Source organism: Globicephala melas, chromosome 6 (genome assembly GCF_963455315.2).
Source record: "Globicephala melas chromosome 6, mGloMel1.2, whole genome shotgun sequence".
Lineage (NCBI taxonomy): Eukaryota > Metazoa > Chordata > Mammalia > Artiodactyla > Delphinidae > Globicephala > Globicephala melas.
In genome coordinates, this window is record NC_083319.1 from 51859019 (window position 1) to 51886495 (window position 27477).

Consider the following 27477-nt stretch of genomic DNA (forward strand, 5'->3'; position numbering starts at 1 on the left):
GCAGCTCTTTTCTTGGCTCTGCTTCTCTTGGTTAAAATCTAGGACAGTTGGTAACAGGTAGGACTTTTCAGGAGGTTGACCTTATTCAAAGGGGGCCATCTCAGATTTTTTTGGAGGGTGAAACAGAAAGTGTCAAGTGAGTTTCTGCTAATTCCACAAATGTTGCCTCTCCCTTTTGCCCACGGTGCCATGGAATGGAGACCACACCGAGGTTCCTAGCCAGAGGTGGACAGTATGGGATCCAAAATGTGGCTCGAGCCACTAGCATTTTTCGTTTGCACTCTTCGCCTCGCCCATCCTAGCCCTTGTTCTCTGCAGCAAGCACCTTCCCTCCGGAGTTGTGTGCCTTCTGAAAATAAAGAGCTTTTTGCTCTCTGTGCCCGTGCTGTTCTCCCAGGAGTGGTCCCTAGTGAATTTCTCTCTGGAGTCATCCCTAGATTACTTTCACTGTAAACTGTAATGATTTTACCCTGGTCATATTTCTCCCAAGGTCTCCTATCTCGGTTACTTGTAAGGCTACTCCTCCCCTCTCTTGTTCCCTTTGATCTTTTATAATTGGCTTAAAACTCTCCATATTTAATCTGCGGTGACTTTGTTTCTCCTCCCTATTTTGGTGTTTTCAGTCCCTGAGAATTTAATAATCTGTTGCTTATTATTTTCTTAGTTTTTCTTAGGGTGTCATATTTCCAGTTGTACCGTTTAATTGTCTTTTCCCCGTGTCTACATATTTGTTTGATTTTAGCTAGTAACGCAAGTCTGCAGGCTGTCTGTATGTTGACTTGCAATAAATAAAGTCCTACACATTCTGGGGCGTTGGTTGGCTTCCTGGTTTCAGACTCAGCTAAACCTGAAGGCACCTCTGTATGGTAATGTCATGAAAAAATGACTCTTCCTACCTTGGAATTAAACAGTTGAGCACCCAGTTAATATAGAATGAATGAATGAATGAATGAATGAATTTGTCGAGTGTTTGAGAGCTTTCCCTCACAAGTTGGCCTCCTAGGACAAATGGCTGTGACTCCTCAACATGTATGAAAGAACAGCTCTGTCACCTGCTCCGTGGCTGACTCTTTGGTGAGTCCTTCCTGTGACAGCATCTGCAGTTATCTTTTCAGTAAGCTCAGTTCTTCAGCTCTGAAATCCTTTTAGTCACAGCACTGTAGTCTCTGCTCAGAAGGTCAACTTTACTACCACTTTTGGGCTGGGTCTAGTCCAGAGATGGAAGAGAACCCCCAGGTGAGTCTCCAGGCTCTGCCTATGTTACTGTTTCCTTTCTGGGTGTGCGGAGTGGGGACAGACAACTTCATCTTAAAACTTGTGCGTTCATGGGAGTATATGCTTTTTTGTTGGTGGTGTTCAGATAATTACTCTTGCTTTATTGTTGATTAAAAAAAAATCTTTATTCTCTGACTTGTCAATCCAGTATTGTTTCTGTGATGGAAGAAACCTTGAGAAGCACGGGTGAGGCTGGTGGTTGATGCAGCCACAGATGATACGCAGTGTTTCCCACAGAGTTGGCCGGCTTCTTTGTCACAGATAGAGGCCCCGTGTTTTAGAGTTTATGTAGTCCCCCCTCTGTGCCACAGGCTGTACCCACGCAGAGATGTTCCTAGGTTCTGTGTTTACTTGGAGAATTGCCAAACAGTTCTTAATACTGGTGACCTTTCTGTGAAATGGAGTTTCCGAGAGCATGTTAGATTTCCAGAGACCCGATGGACAATATCTTCATGACACAGGCCACTGGATGAGGAAAATAAAGATGCACATGAAGCAGCTGTGATTGTAGTTGTAAGAAGCTGGCGACTCATATAGCTTCTGTCATGCTGTTTCTTAGTCACCATGATAACATTTTGGTTGACAGGCCCAGATTGGCTCTTGGTAATCATTTCTTTCAGTTAAGGTACAACTTTCTTTGTGGTTAGGGTGTTGATTGATATATAGATACAGATATATCTGTGTGTGTGTATGTGTATGTATGTATATGCATGTGTGTCTACATGTACATGTGTGTATCCCAAGTTGTCAGAGCCTTCAGCGCCTTGCACCTGTTGCTTCTGCCACTCTCAAAAACCACAGGTTTCTTGGGACTTCCCTGGTGGTCCAGTGGGTAAGACTCTGCACTCCCAGTGCAGGGGGCCTGGGTTCGATCCCTGGTCAGGGAACTAGATGCCGCAAGCATGCCACAACTAAGAAGAAGTCTGCATGCTGCAACTAAAAGATCCCATATGCTGCAACGAAGATCCTGTGTGCTGCAACTAAGACCCAGCGCAGCCAAAATAAATAAATAATCAATCAGTCAATCCAACTTTTTTAAAAAAAGCCACAGGTTTCTGGCTCTAGCCCCCGCCAAAAGGAAAGGGCATTGTTGCAGTTGGAGTCTCACTTGGGAGACCTCATTGGCAGCACTTTTTTCACATGCCTAGGCCTTGACTGCACAGAGGCTGGGAATTCGGGTTCTGGCCCTACATTGGGAGGCAGGAATCATCGCAAGTGTGACATATTTTGCTATGACTTCCTGTCCCTGTGGTTAGTGACATGTTTGGTGGAGCAGTTAGCTGTGAAGAGAAGACAAAGCTTGGAGGCGATCACCTCACGTGGTATGTAGTGACTTGTGTACACACTTTGAGAACAGCACGGCAGCAGCTGGCAACGAGGCCACAGTTGCAGAGCTAAACCAGGACCCAGGGTTGGAGCGAGCTGCTTCAAGGATGAGTCAGAAGAGCCACAAGTTAGGGGCTTTGGGACAGTATGGTGTGCCTTTGGACCAAATCACAACTCACAGCCCCTGCCCTGCCTGACATCTCCCAGTGGAAATGTCACCTCCCGTCCTGGTCTCTGTCGTTGGAGTCTGAGAACTGTCTTGACCTTGGTGTTTGATTCACCTCCACGCCAGCATATGCATAGTTAGTAGTCATTTATATTCTTCTCCAGGAAATCATCAGTAGGAACAGATGTCTTTTTTTTTTTTTTTTTTTTGTGGTACACGGGCCTCTCACTGTTGTGGCCTCTCCCATTGCGGAGCACAGGCTCCGGATGCACAGCCTCAGCGGCCATGGCTCACGGGCCCAGCTGCTCCGCGGCATGTGGGATCTTCCCGGATCGGGGCACGAACCCGTGTCCCCTGCATCGGCAGGCGGACTCTCAACCACTGCGCCACCAGGGAAGCCCAGGAACAGATGTCTTTTAACTTAAGCTGTTCATTGGCCACATTTAAGCAGCTTCCTTTACCCTTAATGACACAGCTTGGTGGTGAAGTGTGAGGTCTCTGACGGGGTTCTGCTGCCAGTTGCACGCGCATCCTTAGATTTACCACCTGAACTTCTCCAGGTATCAAAACAAGGGATAACATTACTTCCTAGGCCTTCCCTGTTGTCGGATTGGGTGAAAACTGCTAGGTTTGATTCTCTGTCGTTTCCCCTACCTGACTTTGGTAAAAATGATGATTGAAAGGTTGGACAAGTGATTATTTTTAGAATCGACTTCTTTTCATTTCAGAGGAGCTTTACTCAAAAGGAAGGAAGGCAGAAGGGAAATCAAGATGGCACACGTGAAGGGCGTCACCCATCGAGGAGATTCTGGTGGGCGGTCTTGGGTGCAGTGGTAGTTAGTGACTACACAAAAGTGGGTTGGTTTCATTCCCAGCTCTTTGTGTGTGGACATTATAACGGCTTAGAGGCACATCTCCCACCCTCACACCTGAGTGGCACAGCAGAGAAGACACAGAAATGCCAACGGATGGCTAAGCATTTCAGCGATCTGCGTGTATAGCTAGCAACCCCCGGCCCCTCTCCTCTTTCCCTGCTAATGTTGAAAAGTGAGGTAAATATAGGGGGACACTTTGGGCTATGTCACCAAATGTCAGTTCTAGAATTAGTATTTCCAATGCACCTGGAATCCCGAAATCTCATCTTAATAACTGATTTGAACACAGTTCCTCTTCCCACTCAAAAAACACTAAAAGTGGGAGCATATATATTGAATTTAAAAGTATTAAATTTTTGTAAGTTTTACCCTTTCTCTCTCTTCCCTCTCCTATCTCCACCTTCTCCCAGTAGCAGTCTTTAAAAAGCATGATATAGTTAAACGGCCAAATCCAAGAAAAGGGAGGATAAAGGGCTCCAGATAATTCCCAGTTTGGGTTATCAGCCCTCGCACAATGGAGAGTTGATTGTGCTTTATTTTCTTGTTATTTGAGGGGAGGGAAAACTCCATAGAGATGGGAAAGGTACATCTGGAGGAGATCTGAAATACTCCCGATTCGAGATAAGTTTGCCTGTAAACCGTTCTCATGTCGGCTTTGGAATATACCATGCAAAGTACTAAAGGTCAGTAAAGCTTCCTTCACAAATTTAGTAAGAGGGAGCAGTTGGCTGTAACAGTGTGCAGCCCTGGAGGTCATAGACCAAGCTAGGAGAAATAATTATGCATGGTAATGGGCAATTACAGATAATGGCCTTTTGGGGGTGGCAGAAAATACGTAGCCCCACAGTCTTGCCTGGAATGAACACTGAAGAGCACATTAACTTTATAGCGAGCTAAAAGTTCAGCCCTGGAACTGCAGCACTCCCGCCGCCCCCCTCCCCAAATAAATAAAATCCCCGTCTCACTTAAGGGAAGCACTGTAGCAGCTACACTTATCAACAGCAGAATTGAATACACGAGGAGGCGGGGATTTGCAGTCGGAAAGGAAGGTCAGTTCTTCTCCACCTGCTGGCTTTGTCTCACAAGTAGAGATGGCTCGGGGCTCAAGGCAGGTACGCGAGTGAAGGGGTTGTTTGCTTTCCTGGCGCCAGGTTTGTGTTTGACGTTTAAAATAGCCTGTCATGATTGCCTTGTGGGAGAAACAGATTGTTCCCGCATTTCCTGATTATGACTTTGGGGAGTGATATCACACGGACTGCATTCAAGGCTACTGTCTGACCTCAGAGAAGGCCAGGAGTGGAGGATTCCGCTCCTTTCCAAGTTCAGTTGTACTCAGGAAGCCCTGCCAGGTGCAGCCCAGGCCTCCTGCGGTCCCTCAAAGATGAGCATTGAGAGCAAGGATACCTTTTTTGGGCAGATAATTTGGTGGCTCTCTTGCTCGATGGCAGAGAATGCTCTCACTGTGTTGTGACTGTGATAACAACAACGGCTAACCTTTATCGAACACTGACCCTGTCAGAGCCTTTTTCGCCCTCTGTGGTGTAAGTAGCAGTATTAACCCCATGTTATATATAGACTCTCGGACAACGGAGACTTAAGTATTAACGGATCCAAGGTCCCAGGGCTGTGGATTCCAGATCTGATCAAGAATTTGACCTGGGAGCCTGGGTTGGTGCTCTCAACCCAAGGCTCTGCTGCCTGGCTGCATTGTGTAGTGGTGAATGCCTGTTTTACTGAAAGAAATGTCCCTGGCTTAGGGGTGAAGCAAGAGGCGTCCATTTGGGCCTTTCCTGCTGACTGCTAACTAAGCAGCTCAGTGTGCCAGCTCAGGATGAGACACTGACACCAATTGCTCTGAGATCCGTCCTCCTGGAAAGAGAAGAGCCTGCGATACGGAGGTTCTCAAATTTCTTACACTCTTAAAAAAATTCTTGAGGACCTCAAAGAGCTTTTGTTTACGTGAATTACATCTATCAGTATTTATTGAATTAGAAACTAAAACTGAGAAATTAAGAATGCATTTGTTAATTCCTTGAAAATAATAAATCTATTATTTGTTAACCTAAGTAACATATTTTAATGAAAAATAACTACATTTTCCAAAACAAATTAGTGAGGGAGGGTGGAATTGTTTCACATTTTTACAAATATCTTTTATAGGTCTGCCTTATTAATAGAACACAGCTGAGTTCCCATGTGTACTTCATTCAGTCTTTTTTTTTTTTTTTTTTTTTGCGGTACGCGGGCCTCTCACTGTTGTGGCCTCTCCCGTTGCGGAGCACAGGCTCCGGACGCGCAGGCTCAGCGGCCATGGCTCACGGGCCCAGCCGCTCCGCGGCATGTGGGATCTTCCCGGACCGGGGCACGAACCCGCGTTCCTTGCATCGGCAGGCAGACTCTCAACCACTGGACCACCAGGGAAGTCCCCAATCTGTTGTTTTGACTGAAATACATGAAGACACTTCAGCTTCACATAGATAAATAGTTGGAAAAGGAAGATAAATGCTTGAAGAGTCTTTTGAGATCACTGTGACTATTCTTTGATACTAGACCAAAACTTGACAAGTGATAATTTCTTAAAGATTAGTTGCAGTGTGGATCTGAAGCCATGCTAATGAGGTTTTTGTACTCAGTTAAATTAAAATCCATCTTGCACTTTAAGTGGATCTGTCAACCATTCATTATTTTGTAATGTCATGCATTGGTCATTTGGAAAATATTCGTTCACTGAATTGTGCAGATCTTCCAAATGTTGACATTTCATTAGGAAATACCAGAGAATCCCACTCATTAATATCACTGATGATTTTGTCAGAATGTTCTTTAAGTTTGGAAAGCTGTCAAGCACATGATTTTCCAAAATTCTGGTTTTTACTCTAAAGCTGAACGTTTTGGCAGTAAATACTTCCAGTTGTTTTCCTTGAAGTGATAGGCTCACTTTTTTCATTTTAAAGAAAATGTCTGCCAAATACCCAAGCCTCAGTGACTGTAGTTTGTTATCATTCTTTCAAGTAAATGGTGTTCCATTTAAACAAAAAAAAAAAAGCAGTGAGCCTGGCTCTTCATTCAAACATTTACACAAGCGCCTCCTCCAAGGAAAACCTCAGCACAAAGCAGCAGAAGTGCTTTGTGAGTCCTTCCCACTTGGTCACCATGATAATAAGATGCAGTCAAAGGTAGAGATTTAATCCATTTTTTTTCCTGCTTCATCAAGGGCATCTTAAGCAAAATTGACGTAAAAATTTAAAACTGTTTCACTTCATAGCAGTAGGGAATACAGTGACTCTCAGTACAGTTTGCTGGGACTGCCTTGATTCCTGCTAAGAAACCACGTTTTCCCCACCATTGCTTCTGCATCATCAGTGCAACCGTCAACACAGAGAGAAAGGCCAATAGCAGCTTTACGTTATTGTGGAAATACTTTTGACCACATGGACCCTCGAAAAGGCGGCGTGGGCAGGGGGCCTCAATCACATTTTCGGAGCTGCTGCCGTAGGGTATGAGAGTGGGAGTTCCTGGTGCTGAAACACAACCTCTGGTGGGTTTAAAGCAGTTGTCACCCTGCTGGTGGAGTCACCCTGGAGGCTCTGAAGCTTTCTGATGCCTGGGTCCCCACAGCCAGAGGCTCTAATGTAAAGGGTCTGGGGGGTGGCCTGGTCCTGAGGGATTTTACCCTCCATGCTACCCCGTGCAGCCCAGGGTGAGAGCTGCTGTTTTGGAGGCAGGTTCTGTTCCTGGGGGACCCAGTCCTTCTCAGCAGTTGGTTAAGGTACTGTTCTTGATGACTTGAAACATTTTATAGGACAAATACCCAACTGAAAACCAGGGGTATTAAATTGATTGGGGTATATAATCTTGGCTTGAACAAAAGCCATGTGAAATAATACCAGACATAATGTGGCTTTTTATCTCTTCACATTTAATTAAGGGTCTAGTCCTTCTCTTCAGATCACCACTGGGGACCTGCAGAAGCAGAGACAAACATCAACAATCTTATTTTTATTTTATTTATTTATTTATTTATTTATTTTTAACATCTTTATTGGAGTATAATTGCTTTACAATGGTGTGTTAGTTTCTGCTTTATAACACAGTGAATCAGTTGTATATATACACATATATACCCGTATCGCCTCCCTCTTGCGTTTCCCTCCCTCCCACCCTTCCTATCCCACCCCCCTAGGTGGTCACAAAGCAACAAGCTGATCTCCCTGTGCTATGCGGCTGCTTCCCACTAGCTATCTGTTTTACATTTGGTAGTGTATATATGTCCACGCCACTCTCTCACTTCGTCCCAGCTTACTCTTCCCCCTCCCCGTGTCCTCAAGTCCATTCTCTACGTGTCTGCATCTTTATTCCTGTCCTGTCCCTAGGTTCTTCACAACAATTTTTTTTTTTTTTTTTTTTAGATTCCATATATATGTGTTAGCACTTACTTCACTCTGTATGACAGGCTCTAGGTCCATCCACCTCACTACACATAACTCAATTTCATTTCTTTTTATGGCTGAGTAATACATTGTATATATGTGCCACATCTTCTTTATCCATTCATCTGTCGATGGGCACTTAGGTTGCTTCCATGTCCTGGCTATTGGAAATAGAGCTGCAGTGAACATTGTGGTACATGACTCTTTTTGAATTATGGTTTTCTCAGGGTATATGCCCAGTAGTGGAATTGCTGGGTCGTATGGTAGTTCTATTTGTAGTTTTTTAAGGAACCTCCATACTGTTCTCCATAGTGGCTGTATCAATTTACATTCCCACCAACAGTGCAAGAGGGTTCCTTTTTCTCCACACCCTCTCCAGCATTTATTGTTTGTAGATTTTTTAAAAAAATTTTTTAACAGGTTTATTGGAGTATAATTTCTTTACAATGTGTTTGTAGATGTTTTGATGATGGCCATTCGAACTGCTGTGAGATGATATCTCATTGTAGTTTTGATTTGCATTTCTCTAATGATTAGTGATGTTGAGCATTCTTTCATGTGTTTGTTGGCAATCTGTATAGCTTCTTTGCAGAAATGTCTATTTAGGTCTTCTGCCCATTTTTGGATTGGGTTGTTTTTTTGATATTGAGCTGAATGAGCTGCTTGTAACTTTTGGAGATTAATCCTTTGTCAGTTGCTTCATTTGCAAACATTTTCTCCCATTCTGAGGGTTGTCTTTTCGTCTTGCTTATGGTTTCCTTTGCTGTGCTAAAGCTGTTAAGTTTCATTAGGTCTCATTTGTTTATTTTTGTTTTTATTTCCATTTTTCTAGGAGATGGGTCAAAAAGGATCTTGCTGTGATTTATGTCATAGAGTGTTCTATGTTTTCTTCTAAGAGTTTGTTAGTGTCTGGCCTTACATTTGGGTCTCTTTAATCCATTTGGATTTATTTTTGTGTATGGTGTTAGGGAGTGTTTTAATTTCATTCTTTTACATGTAGCTGTCCAGTTTTCCCAGCACCACTTATTGAAGAGGCTGTCTTTTCTCCACTGTATATTCCTGCCACCTTTATCAAAGATAAGGTGACCATATGTGCGTGGGTTTATTCTGGGCTTCCTATCCTGTTCCATTGATCTATCTTTCTGTTTTTGTGCCAGTACCATACTGTCTTTGATTACTGTAGCTTTGTAGTATAGTCTGAAGTCAGGGAGCCTGATTCCTCCACCTCCGTTTTTCTTTTTCAATATTGCTTTGGCTATTCGGGGTCTTTTGTGTTTCCATACAAACTGTGAAATTTTTTGTTCTAGTTCTGTGAAAAATGCCATTGGTAGTTTGATAGGGATTACATTGAATCTGTAGATTGCTTTGGGTAGTATAGTCATTTTCACAATGTTGATTCTTCCAATCCAAGAATATGGTATTATCTCTCCATCTATTTGTATCATCTTTAATTTCTTTCATCAGTGTCTTATAATTTTCTGCATACAGGTCTTTTGTCTCCTTAGGTAGGTTTATTCCTAGATATTTTATTCTTTTTGTTACAATGGTAAATGGGAATGTTATCTTAATTTCACTTTCAGATTTTTCATCATTAGTGTATAGGAATGCAAGAGATTTCTGTGCATTAATTTTGTATCCTGCTACTTTACCAAATTCGTTGATTAGCTTTAGTAGTTTTCTGTAGCATCTTTAGGATTCTCTAGGTATAGTATCATATCATCTGCCAAGAGTGACAGCTTTACTTCTTCTCTTCCGATTTGGATTCCTTTTATTTCTTTTTCTTCTCTGATTGCTGTGGCTAAAACTTCCAAAAGTATGTTGAATAATAGTGGTGAGAGTGGGCAACCTTGTCTTGTTCCTGATCTTAGTGGAAATGGTTTCAGTTTTTCACCATTGAGGACGATGTTCACTGTGGGTTTGTCATATATGACCTGTATTATGTTGAGGAACGTTCCCTCTATGCCTACTTTCTGGAGGGTTTTTATCATAAATGGGTGTTGAATTTTTTCAAAAGCTTTCTCTGCATCTATTGAGATGATCATATGGTTTTTCTCCTTCAATTTGTTAATATGATTTATCACATTGATTTGCGTATATTGAAGAATCCTTGCATTCCTGGGCCAAAGCCTACTTGATCATGGTGTATGATCCTTTTAATGTACTATAGGATTCTGTTTGCTAGTATTTTGTGAAGGATTTTTGCATCTATGTTCATCAGTGATATTGGCCTGTAGTTTTTTTGTGACATCTTTGTCTGGTTTTGGTATCAGGGTGATGGTGGCCTCATAGAATGAGTTTGGGAGTGTTCCTCCCTCTGCTATATTTTGAAAGAGTTTGAGAAGGATACATGTTAGCACTTCTCTAAATGTTCGATAGAATTTGCCTGTGAAGCCATCTGGTCCTGGGCTTTTGTTTGTTGGAAGATTTTTAATCACAGTTTCAATTTCAGTGCTTGTGATTGGTCCGTTCATATTTTCTATTTCTTCCTGGTTCAGTCTCAGAAGGTTGTGCATTTTCAAGGATTTGTCCATTTCTTCCAGGTTGTCCATTTTATTGGCATATAGTTGGTTGTAGTAATCTCTCATGATCCTTTGTATTTCTGCAGTGTCAGTTGTTACTTCTCCTTTTTCGTTTCTAATTCTATTGATTTGAGTCTTCTCCCGTTTTTTCTTGATGAGTCTGGCTAATGGTTTATCAATTTTGTTTATCTTCTCAAAGAACCAGCTTTTAGTTTTATTGATCTTAGCTATTGTTTCCTTCATTTCTTTTTCATTTATTTCTGATCTGATCTTTATGATTTCTTTCCTTCTGCTAACTTTGGGGGGTTTTTTTGTTCTTCTTTCTCTAATTGCTTTAGGTATAAGGTTAGGTTGTTTATTTGAGATGTTTCTTGTTTCTTGAGGTAGGATTATATTGCTATTTACTTCCCTCTTAGAACTGCTTTTGCTGCATCCCATAGGTTTTGGGTTGTTTTCATTGTCAAACAAACAATTGTCAATGAAACAAATGACAATGTTTTCATTGTCATTTGTTTCTAGGTATTTTTTGATTTCCTCTTAGATTTCTTCGGTGATCTCTTGGTTATTTAGTATTGTATTGTTTAGCCTCCATGTGTTTGTATTTTTTACAGAATTTTTCCTGTAATTGATATCTAGTCTCATAGCGTTGTGGTCGGAAAAGATATTTGATACGATTTCAGTTTTCTTAAATTTACCAAGGCTTGATTTGTGACCCACATATGATCTATCCTGGAGAATATTCCGTGAGCACTTGAGAAGAATGTGTATTCTGTTGTTTTTGGATGGAATGTCCTGTATATATCAATTAAGTCCATCTTGTTTAATGTATCATTTAAAGCTTATGTTTCCTTATTTATTTTCATTTTGGATGATCTGTCCATTGGTGAAAGTGGGGTGTTAAAGTCCCCTACTGTGATTGTGTTACTGTCGATTTCCCCTTTTATGGCTGTTGGTATTTGCCTTATGTATTGAGGTGCTCCTATGTTGGGTGTGTAAATATGTACAATTGTTGTATCTTCTTCTTGGATTGATCCCTTGATCATTAAGTAGTGTCCTTCTTTGTCTCTTGTAATAGTCTTTGTTTTAAAGTCTATTTTGTCTGATATGAGAATTGCCACTCCAGCTTTGTTTTTTTGCAGTATGTGGGCCTCTCACTGCTGTGGCCTCTCCCATTGTGGAGCACAGGCTCCGGACGCGCAGGCTCAGCGGCCATAGCTCACGGGCCCAGCTGCTCCGCGGCATGTGGGATCTTCCCGGACCGGGGCACAAACCCATGTGCCCTGCATCGGCAGGTGGACTCTCAACCACTGCGCCACCAGGGAAGCCCCCAGCTTTGTTTTGATTTCCATTTGCATGGACTATCTTTTTCCATCCTCTCACTTTCAGTTTGTATGTGTCCCTAGGTCTGAAGTGGGTCTCTTGTAGACAGCATATATATGGGTCTTCTTTTTGTATCCATTCACCCAGTCTGTGTCTTTTGGTTGGAGCATTTAATCCATTTCCATTTAAGGTAGTTATTGATATGTATGTTCCTATTACCATTTTATTAATTGTTTTGGGTTTGTTATTGTAGGTCTTTTCCTTCTCTTGTGTTTCCTGCCTAGAGAAGTTCCTTTAGCATTTGTTATAAAGCTGGTTTGGTTGTGCTGAACTCTCTCAGCTTTTGCTTGTCTGTAAAGGTTTTAATTTCTCCGTCAAATCTGAATGAGATCCTTTCTGAGTAGAGTAATCTTGGTTGCAGGTTTTGCTCCATCATCACTTTAAATATGTCCTGCCACTCCCTTCTGGCTTGCAGAGTTTCTGCTGAAAGATCAGCTGTTAACCATATGGGCATTCCCTTGTGTGTTATTTGTTGTTTTCCCTTGCTGCTTTTAATAGTTTTTCTTTGTATTTAATTTTTGATAGTTCGATTAGTATGTGTCTTGGCATGTTTCTCCTTGGATTTATCCTGTATGGGACTCTCTGTGCTTGCTGGACTTGAATAACTATTTCCTTTCACATATTAGGGAAGTTTTCAACTATAATCTCTTCAAATATTTTATCAGTCCCTTTCTTTTTCTCTTCTTCTTCTGGGACCCCTATAATTCGAATGTTGGTGCATTTAATGTTGTCCCAGAGGTCTCTGAGATTGTCCTCAATTCTTTTTCATTCTTTTTTCTTTATTCTGCTCTGCAGTAGTTATTTCCACTATTTTTTCTTCCAGGGCACTTATATGTTCTTCTGCTTCAGTTATTGTGCTATTGATCCCTTCCAGAGAGTTTTTAGTTTCATTTATTGTGTTGTACATCAGTGTTTGTTTGCTCTTTAGTTCTTCTAGGTCCTTGTTAAACGTTTCTTGTATTTTCTCCATTCTATTTCCAAGATTTTGGATCATCTTTACTATCATTATTCTGAATTCTTTTTCAGGTAGACTGCCTATTTCCTCTTTATTTGTTAGGTCTGGTGGGTTTTTATCTTGCTCCTTCATCTGCTGTGTGTTGTTCTGTCTTCTAATTTTGCTTAACTTGCTGTGTTTGGGGTCTCCTTTTTGCAGGCTGCAAGTTCGTAGTTCCCATTGTTTTTGGTGTCTGCCTCCAGTGGGTAAGTTTGGTTCAGTGGGTTGTGTAGGCTTTCTGGTGGAGGGGACTTGTGCCTGTGTTCTGGTGGATGAGGGTGGATCTTGTTTTTCTGGTGGACAGGACTGCATCCGGTGGTGTGTTTTGGGGTGTCTATGGCCTTATTATGATTTTATGCAGCCTCTTTGCTAATGGGTGGGTTTGTGTTCCTGTCTTGCTAGTTGTTTGGCGTGGGGTGTCCAGCACTGTAGCTTGCTGGTCGCTGAGTGGAGCTGGGTCTTGGCATTGAGCTGGGGATCTCTGGGAGATTATCACTGTTTAATATTATGTGGAGCTGGGAGGTCTCTTGTGGACCAGTGTCTTGAACTTGGCTCTCCTACCTCAGAGGCATAGCCCTGACGCCTGGCTGGAGAACCAAGAGCCTGTCATCCACACGGCTCAGAATAAAAGGGAGAAGAGAAGGAAAGAAAGAAAGAAGATAAAATAAAATAATTAAAATAAAAAATAATTATTAAAAATTTTTTTTGTAAAGTAATTAAAAAAGAAAGAAGAGAGCAACCAAACCAAAAAACAAATCCACCAATGATAACAAGTGCTAAGAACTGTACTAAAACAAAAACAGACAGAACCCTAGGACAAATGGTAAATGCAAAGCAATACAGACAAAATCACACACAGAATCATACACATACACACTCACAAAAAGAGAAAAAGGGAAAAATATCTATATATCGTTGCTCCCAAAGTCCATCTCCTCAATTTGGGATGATTGGTTGTCTATTCATGTATTCCACAGATGCAGGGTACATCAAGTTGACTGTGGAGGTTTAATCCGCTGCTCCTGAGGCCGCCCGGAGAATTTTTCTTTTTTGTTTGCACAGCTCCTGGGGTTCAGCTTTGGATTTGGCCCTGCCTCTGTGTGTAGGTCGCGGGACGGCATCTGTTCTTTGCTCAGACAGGACAGGGTTAAAGGAGCCGCTGATTCGGGGGCTCTGGCTCACTCAGGCCAGGGGGAGGGAGGGATATGGATGCAGGGCGAGCCTGTGGTGGCAGAGGCCAGCGGGACGTTGCACCAGCCTGAGGCGCGCCATGCTTTCTCCCGGGGAAGTTGTCCCTGGATCCCGGGACCCTGGCAGTGGCGGGCTGCACAGGCTCCCTGGAAGGGGGGTGTGGATAGTGACCTGTGCTCGCACACAGGCTTCTTGGTGAAGGCAGCAGCAGCCTTAGCGTCTCATGCCCGTCTCTGGGGTCCGCGCTGATAGCTGCGGCCTGCGCCCGTTTCTGGAGCTCCTTTCAGCAGCGCTCTTAATCCTCTCTCCTCGCGCACCAGGAAACAAAGAGGGAAGAAAAAGTCTCTTGCCTCTTCGGCAGGTCCAGACTTTTTCCGGGACTCCCTCCCGGCTAGCTGTGGCTCACTAACCCCCTGCAGGCTGTGTTCACGCAGCCAACCCCAGTCTTCTCCCTGGGATCCGACCTCCGAAGCCCGAGCCTCAGCTTCCAGCCCCGCCCGCCCCAGCGGGTGAGCAGACAAGCCTCTCAGGCTGGTGAGTGCCGGTCGGCCCTGATCCTCTGTGCGGGAATCTCCCTGCTTTGTCCTCCGCACCCGTGTTGCTGTGCACTCCTCCGCGGCTCCGAAGCCTCCCCCCTCCGCCCCCCGCAGTCTCCGCCCGCGAAGGGGCTTCCTAGTGTGTGGAAACTTTTCCTCCTTCACAGCTCCCTCCCACTGGTGCAGGTCCCGTCCCTATTCTTTTGTCTCTGTTTTTTCTTTTGCCCTACCCAGGTACGTGGGGAGTTTCCTGCCTTTTGAGAGGTCTGAGGTCTTCTGCCAGCGTTCAGTAGGTGTTCTGTAGGAGTTGTTCCACATGTAGATGTATTTCTGATGTATTTCTTGGGAGGAAGGTGATCTCCACGTCTTACTCTTCTGCCATCTTGAAGACGTATCTTCTACAATCTTACTTTTAAAAGAAAGTTATAAAAGCAGAATCTAAGTCCCAAATCTAAAGGGGGCTGGCCTTGAGCAAACTTAAAAACTGACACCCCTCTGTTCAGCACCCTTCCTGCCAAGAAAAAGACCGTGATAAAGGAAGCCCCTACCTTTTAAGTTGTTGGAATACAGTTCAGACCAGACTTCTTTTTTTTTATGTTTTATTGGAGTATAGTTGATTTACAAAGTTGTGTTACTTTCTGCTGTACAGCACAGTGAACAGAGGAGAGCTTTTCTGTGGAGACCTAAGTATGTGGACACAGTCTATCAAAAATGCACCTAAAGTAAAATTTTCTCAGTGTGAAAAATACTAAGAAGATTGGAGAAGGGATTCCCCGTAATATCTCTTAGAATAGAACACTGGGTGGAGAGGAAACTCATTGGGCATCTCGTCTCTTCTTCCCTCATCCACTCCCAGCAGGAGCTCTGCCGCTGGCCTGTGTGGCCCCGCCCATCCCTCTGGTGTGCCAGGCAGTGTGGACAGAGCCTCAGAGTGACTCTGGCATCTTGCCAATGACAGGAAATTCTGAACTGGCCTGCAGAGAGAAAACCTCTTTCTTGGCCACGAGATCAGCCTTCATGGCCATGAGACATTTTCTGGTAAAGTCAGAGATGTGGCATTTTCTCCATATCTGGCAAACCCTTTCCCTCCCGGGTGTCGGGGGAATCCTGCGGCACACAGTGGGGGAGGCAGGGAACTGGGAGCAGAAACTGTGACCAGGAACAATGGCAGGTGCCACGTGTGTGAGGTGGGGGCTGCTGGGATGCCATCAGCTGCTCCCAGGGACCGCACAGCGAAGCCTGCGCTTTACGTGGCAATCTTCAGATCCAGTTAAGATCTTTCCTTGGAGGAGAGTCTAAACTCCATAAGTACTATGCCAGCAGCACCCTCATTCTCATCCCGTTGGGACCCTGAGCTCCTTCTCTGCTCTGCAGGCTGCTCTGACTTCCCAGAAACTTTTTTGGTGCTGTGTCTCCTTTCGTTGCTTGGAATTCCTTTCTCTCTCCTTCGCTCTCTCCTCCTTTGTTTAAAAGCCTTCTACCAGGAAAACCTTCTCTGATCCCTTAAATTCTCCCTTGCTCATCAACACAGAGAGGAAGCTCCCTGAGGGCAGGTAAGTTAGGCTTTTGCTTATATTCTGGGCATTCCCTGCCCAGCACTTTGGGAGCTGCTGCACACAGTAGATGTGCTTGTTACTCACTGGGCTTCTCAGTGGCCGCAGGGCAGCATGTTTCAAATCTCGGCAGCTCCCTTGGGAGGCCTGAATTGTTTCATTTTCTCCATCGTCCTCCATATCTCTTGCTTGTTTTCTTTGATCTGGTCATGCTCATCTCTCTTTCTGTCTCTCTCCCTCCCCCCCCACTTTTGGTCTCCCCCAGATCCCTTTGTATCCCACACTGACTTTCACACACCTTTGAAACAAGCCTCTCTGAGTTTTAAAGACCAACTTCAGGTTCACTTTGTTATGCAAAGCCTTCGCCCTACAAAGAAAAGTGACATTGACGCATTCCTCCAGGACCAAATTACATTAAAAAAAATATTCCTTGGGAAAGAAGAGAAATGGGCTGTAACATATTCCCGCCTTGTGGTTGAGAGTGGAGAGTGATGTTAATGAGCCAGCATCTGCAGAACTTGTACTTTGAAGGCTGGACTTAATTTCGCCCTCCTGGCCACACAATTTTTGTTTTCCCATAGCCTTAGTCAGTCTCTCCTTCTGTGTGTGTGTTTCAGAATCCCCCCTTACTGCTGGGCCTTGCAGCATCAAGGAGTACGTCTTTGTCCCCCAAAGTGCGGCAGGTTGCCTCGCACACACAGGTGCTCAGTAAGTTTAGTGCTCTGAGCGTGAGTTGTTTCTCCGGAATCAGGGGAAGGTGGCAGCTGTGATGATGCCCCTCGTCCACCATCACGGTCGACACTTAGTGGTGTGAACAGTAGGCACGCTGTCGCCTCAGTCATCAGGCCTCTCCTGCGCTAGCTCTGTTTTAGCTCGGAAACCCCACCCAATCCCTTGGTCAGGATGGTGAGCTTTTCTTCTTGGAGTTGGACGAATGCTCCGAGGGGCCAGGCATCAGCTCACAGACCGACTTTTCTCCCCGTGTATCAATGTCTCCCTTTGGGTTCTTTTCCTTGTAGGGGAAGAGTCCTGAGGCTGATTTCTCAGTTTTCCCTAAACCTAGGAAATGTCAGGGGCTGATTAGTCTGGACATAGGGTTGCCCTGCGGTGAAGACTGCTTAAAAACAGGGAGCTGAGGAAGCCACCTTGTTCCAACTTGTTCCAGCGAGCGGCACCCCACTGTCTCCTCCAGATTCCATGACATGTCATCAAACAACATTGTCTTTTCTTAAGACCTTAATTTTCCTTAAAAAAAAAAAAAGAAAGAATGGAGACAGTGACTTGTACTTTTGCTGTACCTTCCTACCACTCAGCACAACATGTTAGTAGATGGTGGGTAATTTTGAGATCTTGGTTAACATTCTGCCTGGTTAACACTTAAAACTAGAAGCTAAGTAGGACAGGCACCACGCAAGCGATGGGGTTATGAAGAAAAATAAAACCCGGTACACATAAATCTACCACTTACTTGAGATGGCTGTGAATCATAAATTTTGGTTTCCTATGTGATCTTTCATATAGAAAACTGGGGGGTTTGGTTTTGTCGTTGAAAAGGGAGTATGGCTTCAGGTTTGCACATAAAGGACACAAAGTGCAACAACTCTGGGAATCTTGACACCAGACAAGAGTGGGAGAAAAAACCTTCACGTGCCTTAAAATGAATTACTGGTTAACTACTATTAATATGCCATGGGCCCGGAGACCAGCATATAACACTGCAGGATCAATAAGGGTATTTATCATGTGTGGGTATTGATCTCTCAGGAAGGAGTGAATCATATTTCACGCTGCATATGTTAGTGCAAAAAAAAAGTAGCAGAGGGATTGGGAAGCCTTATCAAAGAATGGGACGTGTTGAAGGTAAATAAATGTAGAGAGCCACAAATCAGACCATTGCAATAAGAAGACATCGATTCTATAGGCAACGTCTCTGCAAACGTCTCTGTTGGATGATTGCTGCTGGTCATTTTTCCAGATAACATACTTCTCTGGGCACTGCTTCCTTTCTTAGCTGTTGAATCCAGACCTGCTGATCTTTCTTCCTTACAGCAGACATTAGGACTATTCCAGTCATAAGTAACAACACTTAAAACACCTGGCTTCGTGCTTTCATTTGCATCTTGGCAGAGGACTTAGGGGTTGATAATTCCTATTAAGGAGCAACCCCATTTTCTTGGAACAGTGCCACTGTACTTTCTCTTATTATGAATATCGTCAAGTCACCTTGACCAGTTTTTTTTTTTTTCGGCATGCAGGCCTCTCCCCTTGCGGAGCACAGGCTCTGGACGCGCAGGCTCAGCAGCCATGGCTCACGGGCCCAGCCGCTCCGCGGCATGTGGGATCTTCCCAGACCGAGGCACGAACCCGCGTCCCCTGTATCGGCAGGCGGACTCTCAACCACTGCGCCACCAGGGAAGCCCAGACCAGTTTTTATTCTAAAAAAAATAAAGAGTGAGATCCAACTTAAGAATTTTCAGCAGACTCATTAAGGTGTTTGCTTTTCAGTGTACTGCTCTGGTCTTTGTAGTTAGTCATACTGGCCTTGTGGTTTAAAGCACACACACACACATCCTATTTCAAATTTTGTATGCTTTATATATTTTGTGGCTTGTGAGTTGGAAATCTTTCAGGTTTACAGTCAGTTAATAGTGACACTTAGCGTGACTTACCAGCTCAGCGGTGAAGAGACTGTCTCCAGTTACTCTTTGGGGAATTCTGCTGTAGCAGAGGTTGGAGAGGTGGCACATCCTGCTTGTATTCTTACTCTGGGTGAGAGCTACATGTTCCTTCTCAAACTGGAGTGAGTAAAGCATGATCACTCAGCAGTGGAGCAAGGACCTGGAAGGGGAGCTGGGCGGCATCCCTGGTCCCTGGATGACAGGTGTTAGTAGTGTAATGTGGTTGTTTGAAGGGAATTCCCGGAAAACCAGACATGCCAGTAATTTTCATGTAGGTCCTTTTTTCTCTTTACTGCAGCCTCCCTGTGCGAGCTTATAGTTACCTCATCTGGCCTGGAGAATTTAAAGAGCCTCTCCATTGTAGTCTATAGAACACGTACATATCTAGAAGAGACTGTTCTAGCCTAGTCTGTTCTTCTGCCTCCTTATTCTAGATCCTTCTTTTGTGCTTGCATCAGACTGATTTTCCTAAAACATTTTTATGTTACTCCCTTGCCCTGAAAACTCATTGACCCCCTAGAGCTTGAGGGGCAACCAGAAGCCCTTGGCTGGGATTCACATGCAAGGCATTCCACAGTTTGTCCCAAAAGTAAGTTTCCAGTCTCAGCATCCGCTGTCCCCTGACGTGACCTCTACACTCCAGCCAGGCTCATCTGGTCACTGTCCCTGGAACACGTCTTGTCCTTTTCCTCCTGCATTATCCTGTTGATATTATTCTCCTCTCTTGATTGCCTTGCCACCCTCACCATCTCTGAATCACCTCCATCCTGACTCACGTCTCCACTGCCTTTGCTGATGGTGACATCTGCCTATACTGTCATCGTGGCCATTGGATCATTACTTGTAGGATTCTCGGTCTACACCTAATTTTCCCGAATAGATGGGACCCTCTTAAGAAGAAATGAAACATTTTGAATATTTCTTTGTGCCTTTTACAATGTCTAGAGCAAAGCTTTGGACAGTTGTTACATGATAACTAATGAATTAATCAAATATAAGTACCAAAGTACACCTTAAGGGAATTTCCCTGGCCGTCCAGGCCTTCCAGTGCAGGGGGTGCGGGCTCGATCCCTGGTTGGGGAGCTAAGATCTCACATGCCTCGAGGCCAAAAAAAAACAAAACATATTTAAAACAGGAGCAATACTGTAACAAATTCAATAAAGACTTAAAAAAAATGGTCCGCATTAACAAAAAATTTTTTTAAAAATCGGCCACACCAAACAAAAAAACACCCTAAGATCAAGAGTAAATGATTTGTGCATTACTTGCTTCTCTTGATAGTCCAGAAGCCTTATGAGGAATAGTATAGTTTGTCACTATACTAGCACTTGAAAGGGTGACTTAAGCTTTTGTGGTTAGAATCAATGAAGAAAGCCTGGGTGTGAGCCCTGAAAATCAGAACCATCTGGCAGCAGTATACACACAGTACCCACAGCTTGTGATCCAAGCTCTGCAGTGATTTCTGTAGAAGCCCGACGTCTTTATTCAGTGGAATTCATTTGTGCGCTCTCACTTGGTAGCCAGTCAGGGCTGTTTACAATAATGCAGCCAGGAGTCACATATTTTTAGGGATAATTTATAGAGCAGCTGCTTTGAATCATGAAACTAGTGGTTCTCCGTCTTTTGAGCACTTCAGAACCTACCGAAGGCTTTGTTGTAACTCAGGTTGCTGGGCCAGCCCTCAGAGTTTCTGATTCAGTGGGTCTGGGGTGGGGCCGAGGATGCCCATTGCTACAAATTCCCAGGTGATGGCAGTGCTGCTGATTCAAGGCCCACACTCTGAGCACCGCTGGATTAGACACATAATTGGACGCATGTTCATCTCAGCCTTGGGAAACTTCCACTTACTGGTAGCACACACATAAAGTCTGGGAGGCATAAAGATGTTTTGAACATTGACTAGGCATTTTAATTTGGAACTTTAAAATACGGTTTAGTGGTTTATAAAATAAGAATTTGGTCGTTCCACATGTCCCTGAGATGGATGCCCTCTCCTAGTGCTTTTTAAAATGTCACTGTTGGAGAGTGCTTAAACATTTTAAGAGTCTAAAATATTTAGGCATTTACTCTCATAAAGCTCACATGATTTTTATTGTTTATTTAAATGCTAGTATGAATCGAAACTTTTCCAGCATATATCTTAATTTATTCTTAAAGGTCATTATAATTTGAAAGAGGGAGTAAAATATGGGCAAGTAGAAAAGTGATCGCATTTTAATTAATTACAGTCATCTGTAGCAAAACAAATCCTTGCTTTGACCTGATGTAGCATTTTATTTGAGGTTTACTCCGAAATTTATTGAAGCCATGCTCTTGGTACTTTGAGGATTATTACTGACAACATTTTGTTTCTGGGTAAACTGAGGCCTGATTAATGGTCCTAACTAAAGTTATGATGTAGAAATTCATGAACCTGTGCCCTGATCTGAGAATGCTCCTGTCTTCGGGTTTCTGTTTAATTCTTTGCCTCCTACTGTATTTTGTTTTCTTTATCAAGAAGCTTGCTTTTGAAGGGCAGGCCCTAGGGGTATCCAGTGTTTTTCAACAGCAGGGATGGGAACGAACGTCTAAAATGCCTTCCTAAATGCCTATGAGATTGTATACGGATGTCCCACTAATGCTTATGACTGGGTGGTAAGAGTATGTCATTCATTCCTTTTCTGATTTAAATAACTATATAATTTATCATTTTTTGTGAAACTTGTATTGCTTTTGTAATCAGGTTAACATAAAGACATGACATTGAAAACAAAAGAGTTAGATACAGAAAACCATCTATTTTGCCACTACATTGGTGTTTAAAATAAGAGATAGACCAGTGAGAAAGTTCAGGAGGAAAGAATTGCAGGTGCCTTCTCCAGACACAGGTAGAGTGATGGAGTTGGAACTTCTCATCTCGTTAGCTGGGAAGAGGAGGAGAGAAGAAAGGAAAGAGATGTATAATAAGAGAGTGGCCCTGACAATGCATCGCCAGGAGCCTGAGGTGGACGGACTTGCTATCCTGTCAGAGAAAAGAGACTTCAGTGCTGACTGTAAAATGAGGCTGTAGAAACACATTTTGTTGTAGATCTCTCCCAGACCTTCCAGAGCATGCACGTTTAGTCATGCCTTCCCCGCATTCAGTCAGAGGACACTTTCTGAGCACCTGCTCTGGGCCACGTGTTGCTAGTCCTGGGAATTTCTCTCCACAGGCTTCTCCCTGCCTACGTGTGTTCAGCCCTTCTCTGTGTTTTAAAAATGAAATAACAATATCTTATTACTCCCTGGAGCTTCTAGTTTTTCCTCGTATTTATTTTGATGACAGGGTACTTGAAAAAACACTGTTCATTGATCCCTTCTGCAAATATTTACCCCCAGGTGTCCGGCAGTGTGCTCAGCACGGGGGGGGGGGGTGGGGGTGGGGGGGTGGGGGTGGCGGGGGGGGGCTGCGCGGTGGCGCTGCTCGCTGGGTTGTCCCTTCTGACCAGAGAGAAGGCTCTTCACCGTATTCATCTGTTTCCTCATCGCTCACTTGCTCCTTTCTCTCTCGAAGGCTTCTGCTTCTCCAACACTGTGCTAAAAGCACAGGGCCCTAAAGACCCAGCCCTCTATGGGTCTTTTCCAGAACGAATTTTGCTTGATCTCTTAGCGGGGTCGACACTGCAGCCTGCCCCTCTGCCATCCCTGTCAAATTTGTCCTCTGTGGCCTTGCGTTCTCTCCTCCATCCTCCAGGGTTCTGGCCTTGGCGCTCTTTTCTCCTTTCAGAACATACTCTTCCGTAACAGCTCCCTCCTCTTCCCGGATGCAGACAGTGTCTCCCTGCGGTGACTTCTGAATCTCAGCTTCCAACCTCAGCCTCTCCCATGAGTGCAGGTGTCGACTTTCTCGGCCTGGCTCCTCTCCCCCCTTGTCCATGCCCCTCTGGCCCCTTGCGTGATGAAGCCGACTTACCACCTGCATCTCTGCTGCCCCCCCAGGCCTCCTGCTCTTCCTCTTTGGCTTTTCCTGCGTCTCTGCGTCCTGATACCCCTCAGTCCTGCAGTTCTCTTGAGCTCATCTCCCCCGTGTCTCTGGTATTTGCAGTCTGCTGAGTCTCTCCCTGACGGCTTCAGTGGCTGCCTGGTGGCTCTCCCTGCCTCTGGGCTCTCTTCCCTTTGCTTGTCTTAAGATTTGCCATCAGTTGAATCACTCCAAAGCACAGCTCTGATCCTCTGTGCTCCTTGCTCAGATATCCTCAGTGGTTCCCACCACAGCCTGGAAAGAGTTCAGAGAGCTGGTCTGAGGCTTCCCCTTGCCTGGCTGCAGTCGGCCTATCAGATGACTGGCCCTCTTTTGCCCTTTTCGCAATTCTTAACCCGACAGCCCTGTCCATCACTCTCAAGGTCCCCTCCCACTTTCCTGCTTCCATCCCTTTGTCTTTGCTGCCCTGTTCTCAGTACTCTCTTTTTCTCATTTTCACCTATTTCCTGCTCCTCTTTTAAAGTACAATGCAGGTACAGTTTTTTTCTGTGACGGTCTCTGTAATTCCTTTCTAGGTTGCATGTCATCTTTCCAGCCTTTGAGTTTCCATAAAAGTTTATGGGTGTTCCTGTATGAGAGTCCTTGTTATAATTTGTAATCCCGTCGTCCATCCTATACTGTAGACTCCCAGTGGGCAGGGGCAACCTTATACCTTGCAGCCATTTTAGGCACTTGGCCAACTCTTAGAACATTGTTTAATAAATGTCTATTGGAGAGATGACTTAGGAGTCCATTCAATTGTTTATTGGAATTGACAGCTTAACATCTAGACCCTGGGTCGGCAAACTTCAGCCTGCGGATCACTTTGGCCCACTGCCTGTGTTTGTGAATAAAGTTTTATTGCAACACAACCATGCAGCAGCCTGTACATTCTGCAGAGGAATGGCCACCAAGCCTAAAAGAGTTACTAACTGACCTTTTACAGAAGTTTGTCTCCCAGGGTCTATACCATTGTCCAGACTTCAGGATTCGGTATCAGCGGTTAGAAGGAAGTGAAGGAAACGATGTTTTCTTAAACTCTTAGCCTCTTGCTTTGGCTCTCGGATATATCTGTGTGGACATACACATAGAAAGGGCACTAGGATTTTTTATTACTTTATTTAAAGTGAAATACAGTTGATTTTGTTGTAAGACTGTTGTAGACAGCCAAGTTAACTATATTTGATCTCTAATTTCTTGACATTAGGGTAGGAATGTCTAGGTAGAAGTTACACCTGGTCAGGCTTTATGTGATTAAAATGACCCCTGCCGAAAATGTTTTTGGTGTTCTCAGTAAAAATAATCACCAAGGACCTGCCAGCTGTGCCGCCAGAGTTACGCCAGCCTCAGGAACCCTGCTGTATTCCGACCGCAGGAGCAGTAGCATGCCCAGGTGCCTTGGTCTAACGCTCTGCAGATCTTGAGGAGGAAGGCCCTACGCTGGCAAGGTTTAGAGGTAAAGTTCTGTAGGCCCCCATATTAATACCATGTTGTCTTTTTCTTTCTTTCTGTTTTTTCTTAGTAGAGGGCCGGGTGGCCATCCAGGATATTCCTGCTGCCACCAGCAGAGGGCACGTGGAGAACACACCTGACCTCGTTTCCGACTCCACCTACTACAGCAGCTTCTACCAGCCGTCTCTGTTCCCTTACTACAACAACCTGTACAACTACCCGCAGTACTCCATGGCCTTAGCCGCTGACTCCCCCTCCGGGGACATGGGAAGCCCTCTCGGGGGCTCCCCTGTGAAGAACAGCCTTCGGAGCCTCCCAGCGCCTTATATGCCCGGTCAAGCGACAGGAAACCAGTGGCAGGTAAGATGTTAGCAGAGCGTGAACTGGGTATGTGAAAACCACGCACGTAAGCACACACTCACAGACGCGCACGCCCAACTCAGCACACATGTGTGCCATTATGCAAAACGCGTAGAAAGTTTTCACTCTACCCATAACATCATTTAACCCCAGAGGTTGACTGCAAGGAATTGTAAAGAAATCTGGATATATTTGTTTCTGTTTTCAAATTTTACCTTTCTCATTCCTTCGATGTCATTTTGCATAAATACCCAGTTGGCCAGAATCAGCTTCACAAGTGGCTTATGTAAGAGGCCACATCTCCTCTAGGCTTATCCCCACGCTTTAGAGCCGCTTAGAAAATGCTGGCTGTGGTCTTCTGGGTGGCAGTAATCCCAGTGATGAATTTCGACCCTGGACGGGAGATGTGTTCTGATCTGTATGTTTGCATGGAAGGAAGGTGAGAGAAGAACTAGGTCACTGCTGTGCTGGGCCCACTTGAGAGCATTTTCAGCTGGGAATGGAGGTCAGTCTTTCATATGCTAAGTATGTGCTTCTGAAATAGTGTGCCATCGAGAGCTTTTAATATTGGGGATAAAACAAAGCATTTTGCGTTATCAGGGAGTGTTTATTCAGCACTGTTCCGCTTCCTCAGTTTTCACCATTTCTATCATGCCAGTGTATCAGCAGCAGATTCAAGGCCTGGAAAGCATTCACAGGCTGGATTACCGTGTTGTGGGAATGTGCATATGCATGAGCACTTAGACTCTGCTCCTCCAAGCACCCCTCCAGCTGTAAGATACCAATTCTGAGAGAACTGTTCTCATTTTGGATGCCTTTACTGTGCTTGGGCTTTCCCAGCTAGGCTTTGATTCCAGCACAATGCAGCGTATGTATGTGGGAGTTTAGGGTAATTGACCTTCTTATACTCACTTTTAAAAAATGTGCATTGACGTTTTCCTCAGAGCAATTCTATTCCATTTTGCATTTGTAGATGTGGGGAAGTTGTGGATACTCACATCGCCCCATTTTTTGGACTCTCACACTAGCCTTAGGGATCTGACTTCCTCGGCGTGTTAACGTGTCAGCTTTAATTCCCTGGGCTAATCATCTTCATAAGTTTTCTATACATTTTAATTTTAGAATCAGACTTTTAAAAAAGGCGTTGGAACTGAGAGGTGATATGAGTATAAAGGAAATGCGATGATTTATGGATCTTCCGGCTGGACCCCTACAGGCCTTTCAGAGTGCCAGTTGGATTTTATGATTTGGGGCAGGTTTTAGGTTGATTTCTGTTAGAGACTGTCCTCTAAGAAAGGAGAAAGAAGTAGCTTATAGTTCTTAAAAACCAGCTCATCCTACAGATTCCCATGAGCCAGGGACGACTGCTGGAGTATCCTGGTTTTCTGGCTACTTCCAGGCTTTAAGGAGAAATTAGGGAAGGTCTCTGAACCTGTTGGCTTATGAGGAAAAGGATGAGAAAGAAAATTCTTAAGTGTCTTCTGAAAGAAAGAGAGCTCACACTCAGCAGCATCAGAAATCTTCTAAGTTAATTGACCCCCCACTCTGTCAAGACCTTTCCAATGGTGTGAGATGGCTGACACACTAACGTTTGTTCTTAACTCCACCTGGAAGGCCTGGGGAGGGGGTAGCAGAAGACTTGGATTTGCTTGGAGGTCTCTTGTCAAGGTCCACCCTCTGGGGGACCCGGGACAGCCAAGAGGAGACATTCTCTTGGGCAGTAGCGTTGCCTGGTATTGGAGCGCTGCCTCAGCCGCTGTGTGCGAGGAGAGATCCCCCTAAGGGCAAGTTCTTGTACCCCTGCTGCCAAGGGTGAGAGGAAAAACGTTACCCAGACTTTCTTAGTCATGTGGGGGGCCTGCAGTTTTGATGCTGTTGGCGCCTTCTCTAGAACCACCGCTTACTAGACTGGAGAGAGGGGCCCCTGGTTAGAGGCCCAGGAGAGAAGCCAAGGCCTCATTTAACATAAGAGCTTGTTTTCAAGGAGGTCTGGGCTCAATCTATTTCCTAGTCAGTTTTCACCATTGGTAATATATTCCCATCTTAACAGATTATTTTGCAGACATTTTACAAGTCTGTGGATTAATCTTGTAACCAGACCTGATCCCGAGCTTGACTTACAACCTTATAGTCACAGCCACAAAAATTATTTCTCTTGGAAATAAACTCTAACGTGAAAAATATAAGAGCCGACATGCATATAAGCCATCATTTTGCAAAAGGACAGGTGAAAGTCAGTCCAGGGATGGTCAGTCAGTCCCGTGATGGTCAGAGCCGAAATGGATCTTACAGAGGTCCCTTTCGCTGAGATCTGGAGCTGGGGTATCTGCTCAGCACCCACAGCTAGTTGATGACAGAGCCTGGTCCAGAAACCAGGCCTGTAGATTGAGGGAAACAGTACTGTGTGTTTTGAGACACATGGAGTCTGGCGCTTGGAGTTCTATATTCAATTCTAACTTGTGATTTAACTGTTGTGTAGCCTTGAGGAAAATACTTAACCCTCTGAAACTCAGTTGTTTTGTCTGTCAAGTGGGCATAGTACCACCTTCACAGAACTGTTGCATGAATACATAAGGCAGCATAATGACTGACGTGTATGTGGAAGTTTCTGTGTGTACCAGCAAATGCTATGCTGATATTAACTTCTTGTGAATTTATTTCATTAACCATCATTTTCTCTTGGCCCTGCTCTTTTCTGAAATCTGTTTAATTTTCAGCCTTTTGTTCATATGTATTTTAGTTAGCTACCTCCGATCCCCTTT

General features: G+C 44.4%; 1 protein-coding gene across 1 annotated transcript in view; it reads left to right on the forward strand.

Annotated features, from left to right (window-relative positions):
* DMRT1 (doublesex and mab-3 related transcription factor 1) overlaps window positions 1-27477 on the forward strand; it is a 105570-nt gene that overhangs the window by 19600 nt on the left and 58493 nt on the right. Inside the window, exon 3 of the mRNA XM_060299979.1 lies at window positions 24429-24715. Coding sequence (XP_060155962.1) covers window positions 24429-24715 — 287 coding nt within the window. The remainder of the gene's footprint in view (window positions 1-24428; window positions 24716-27477) is intronic.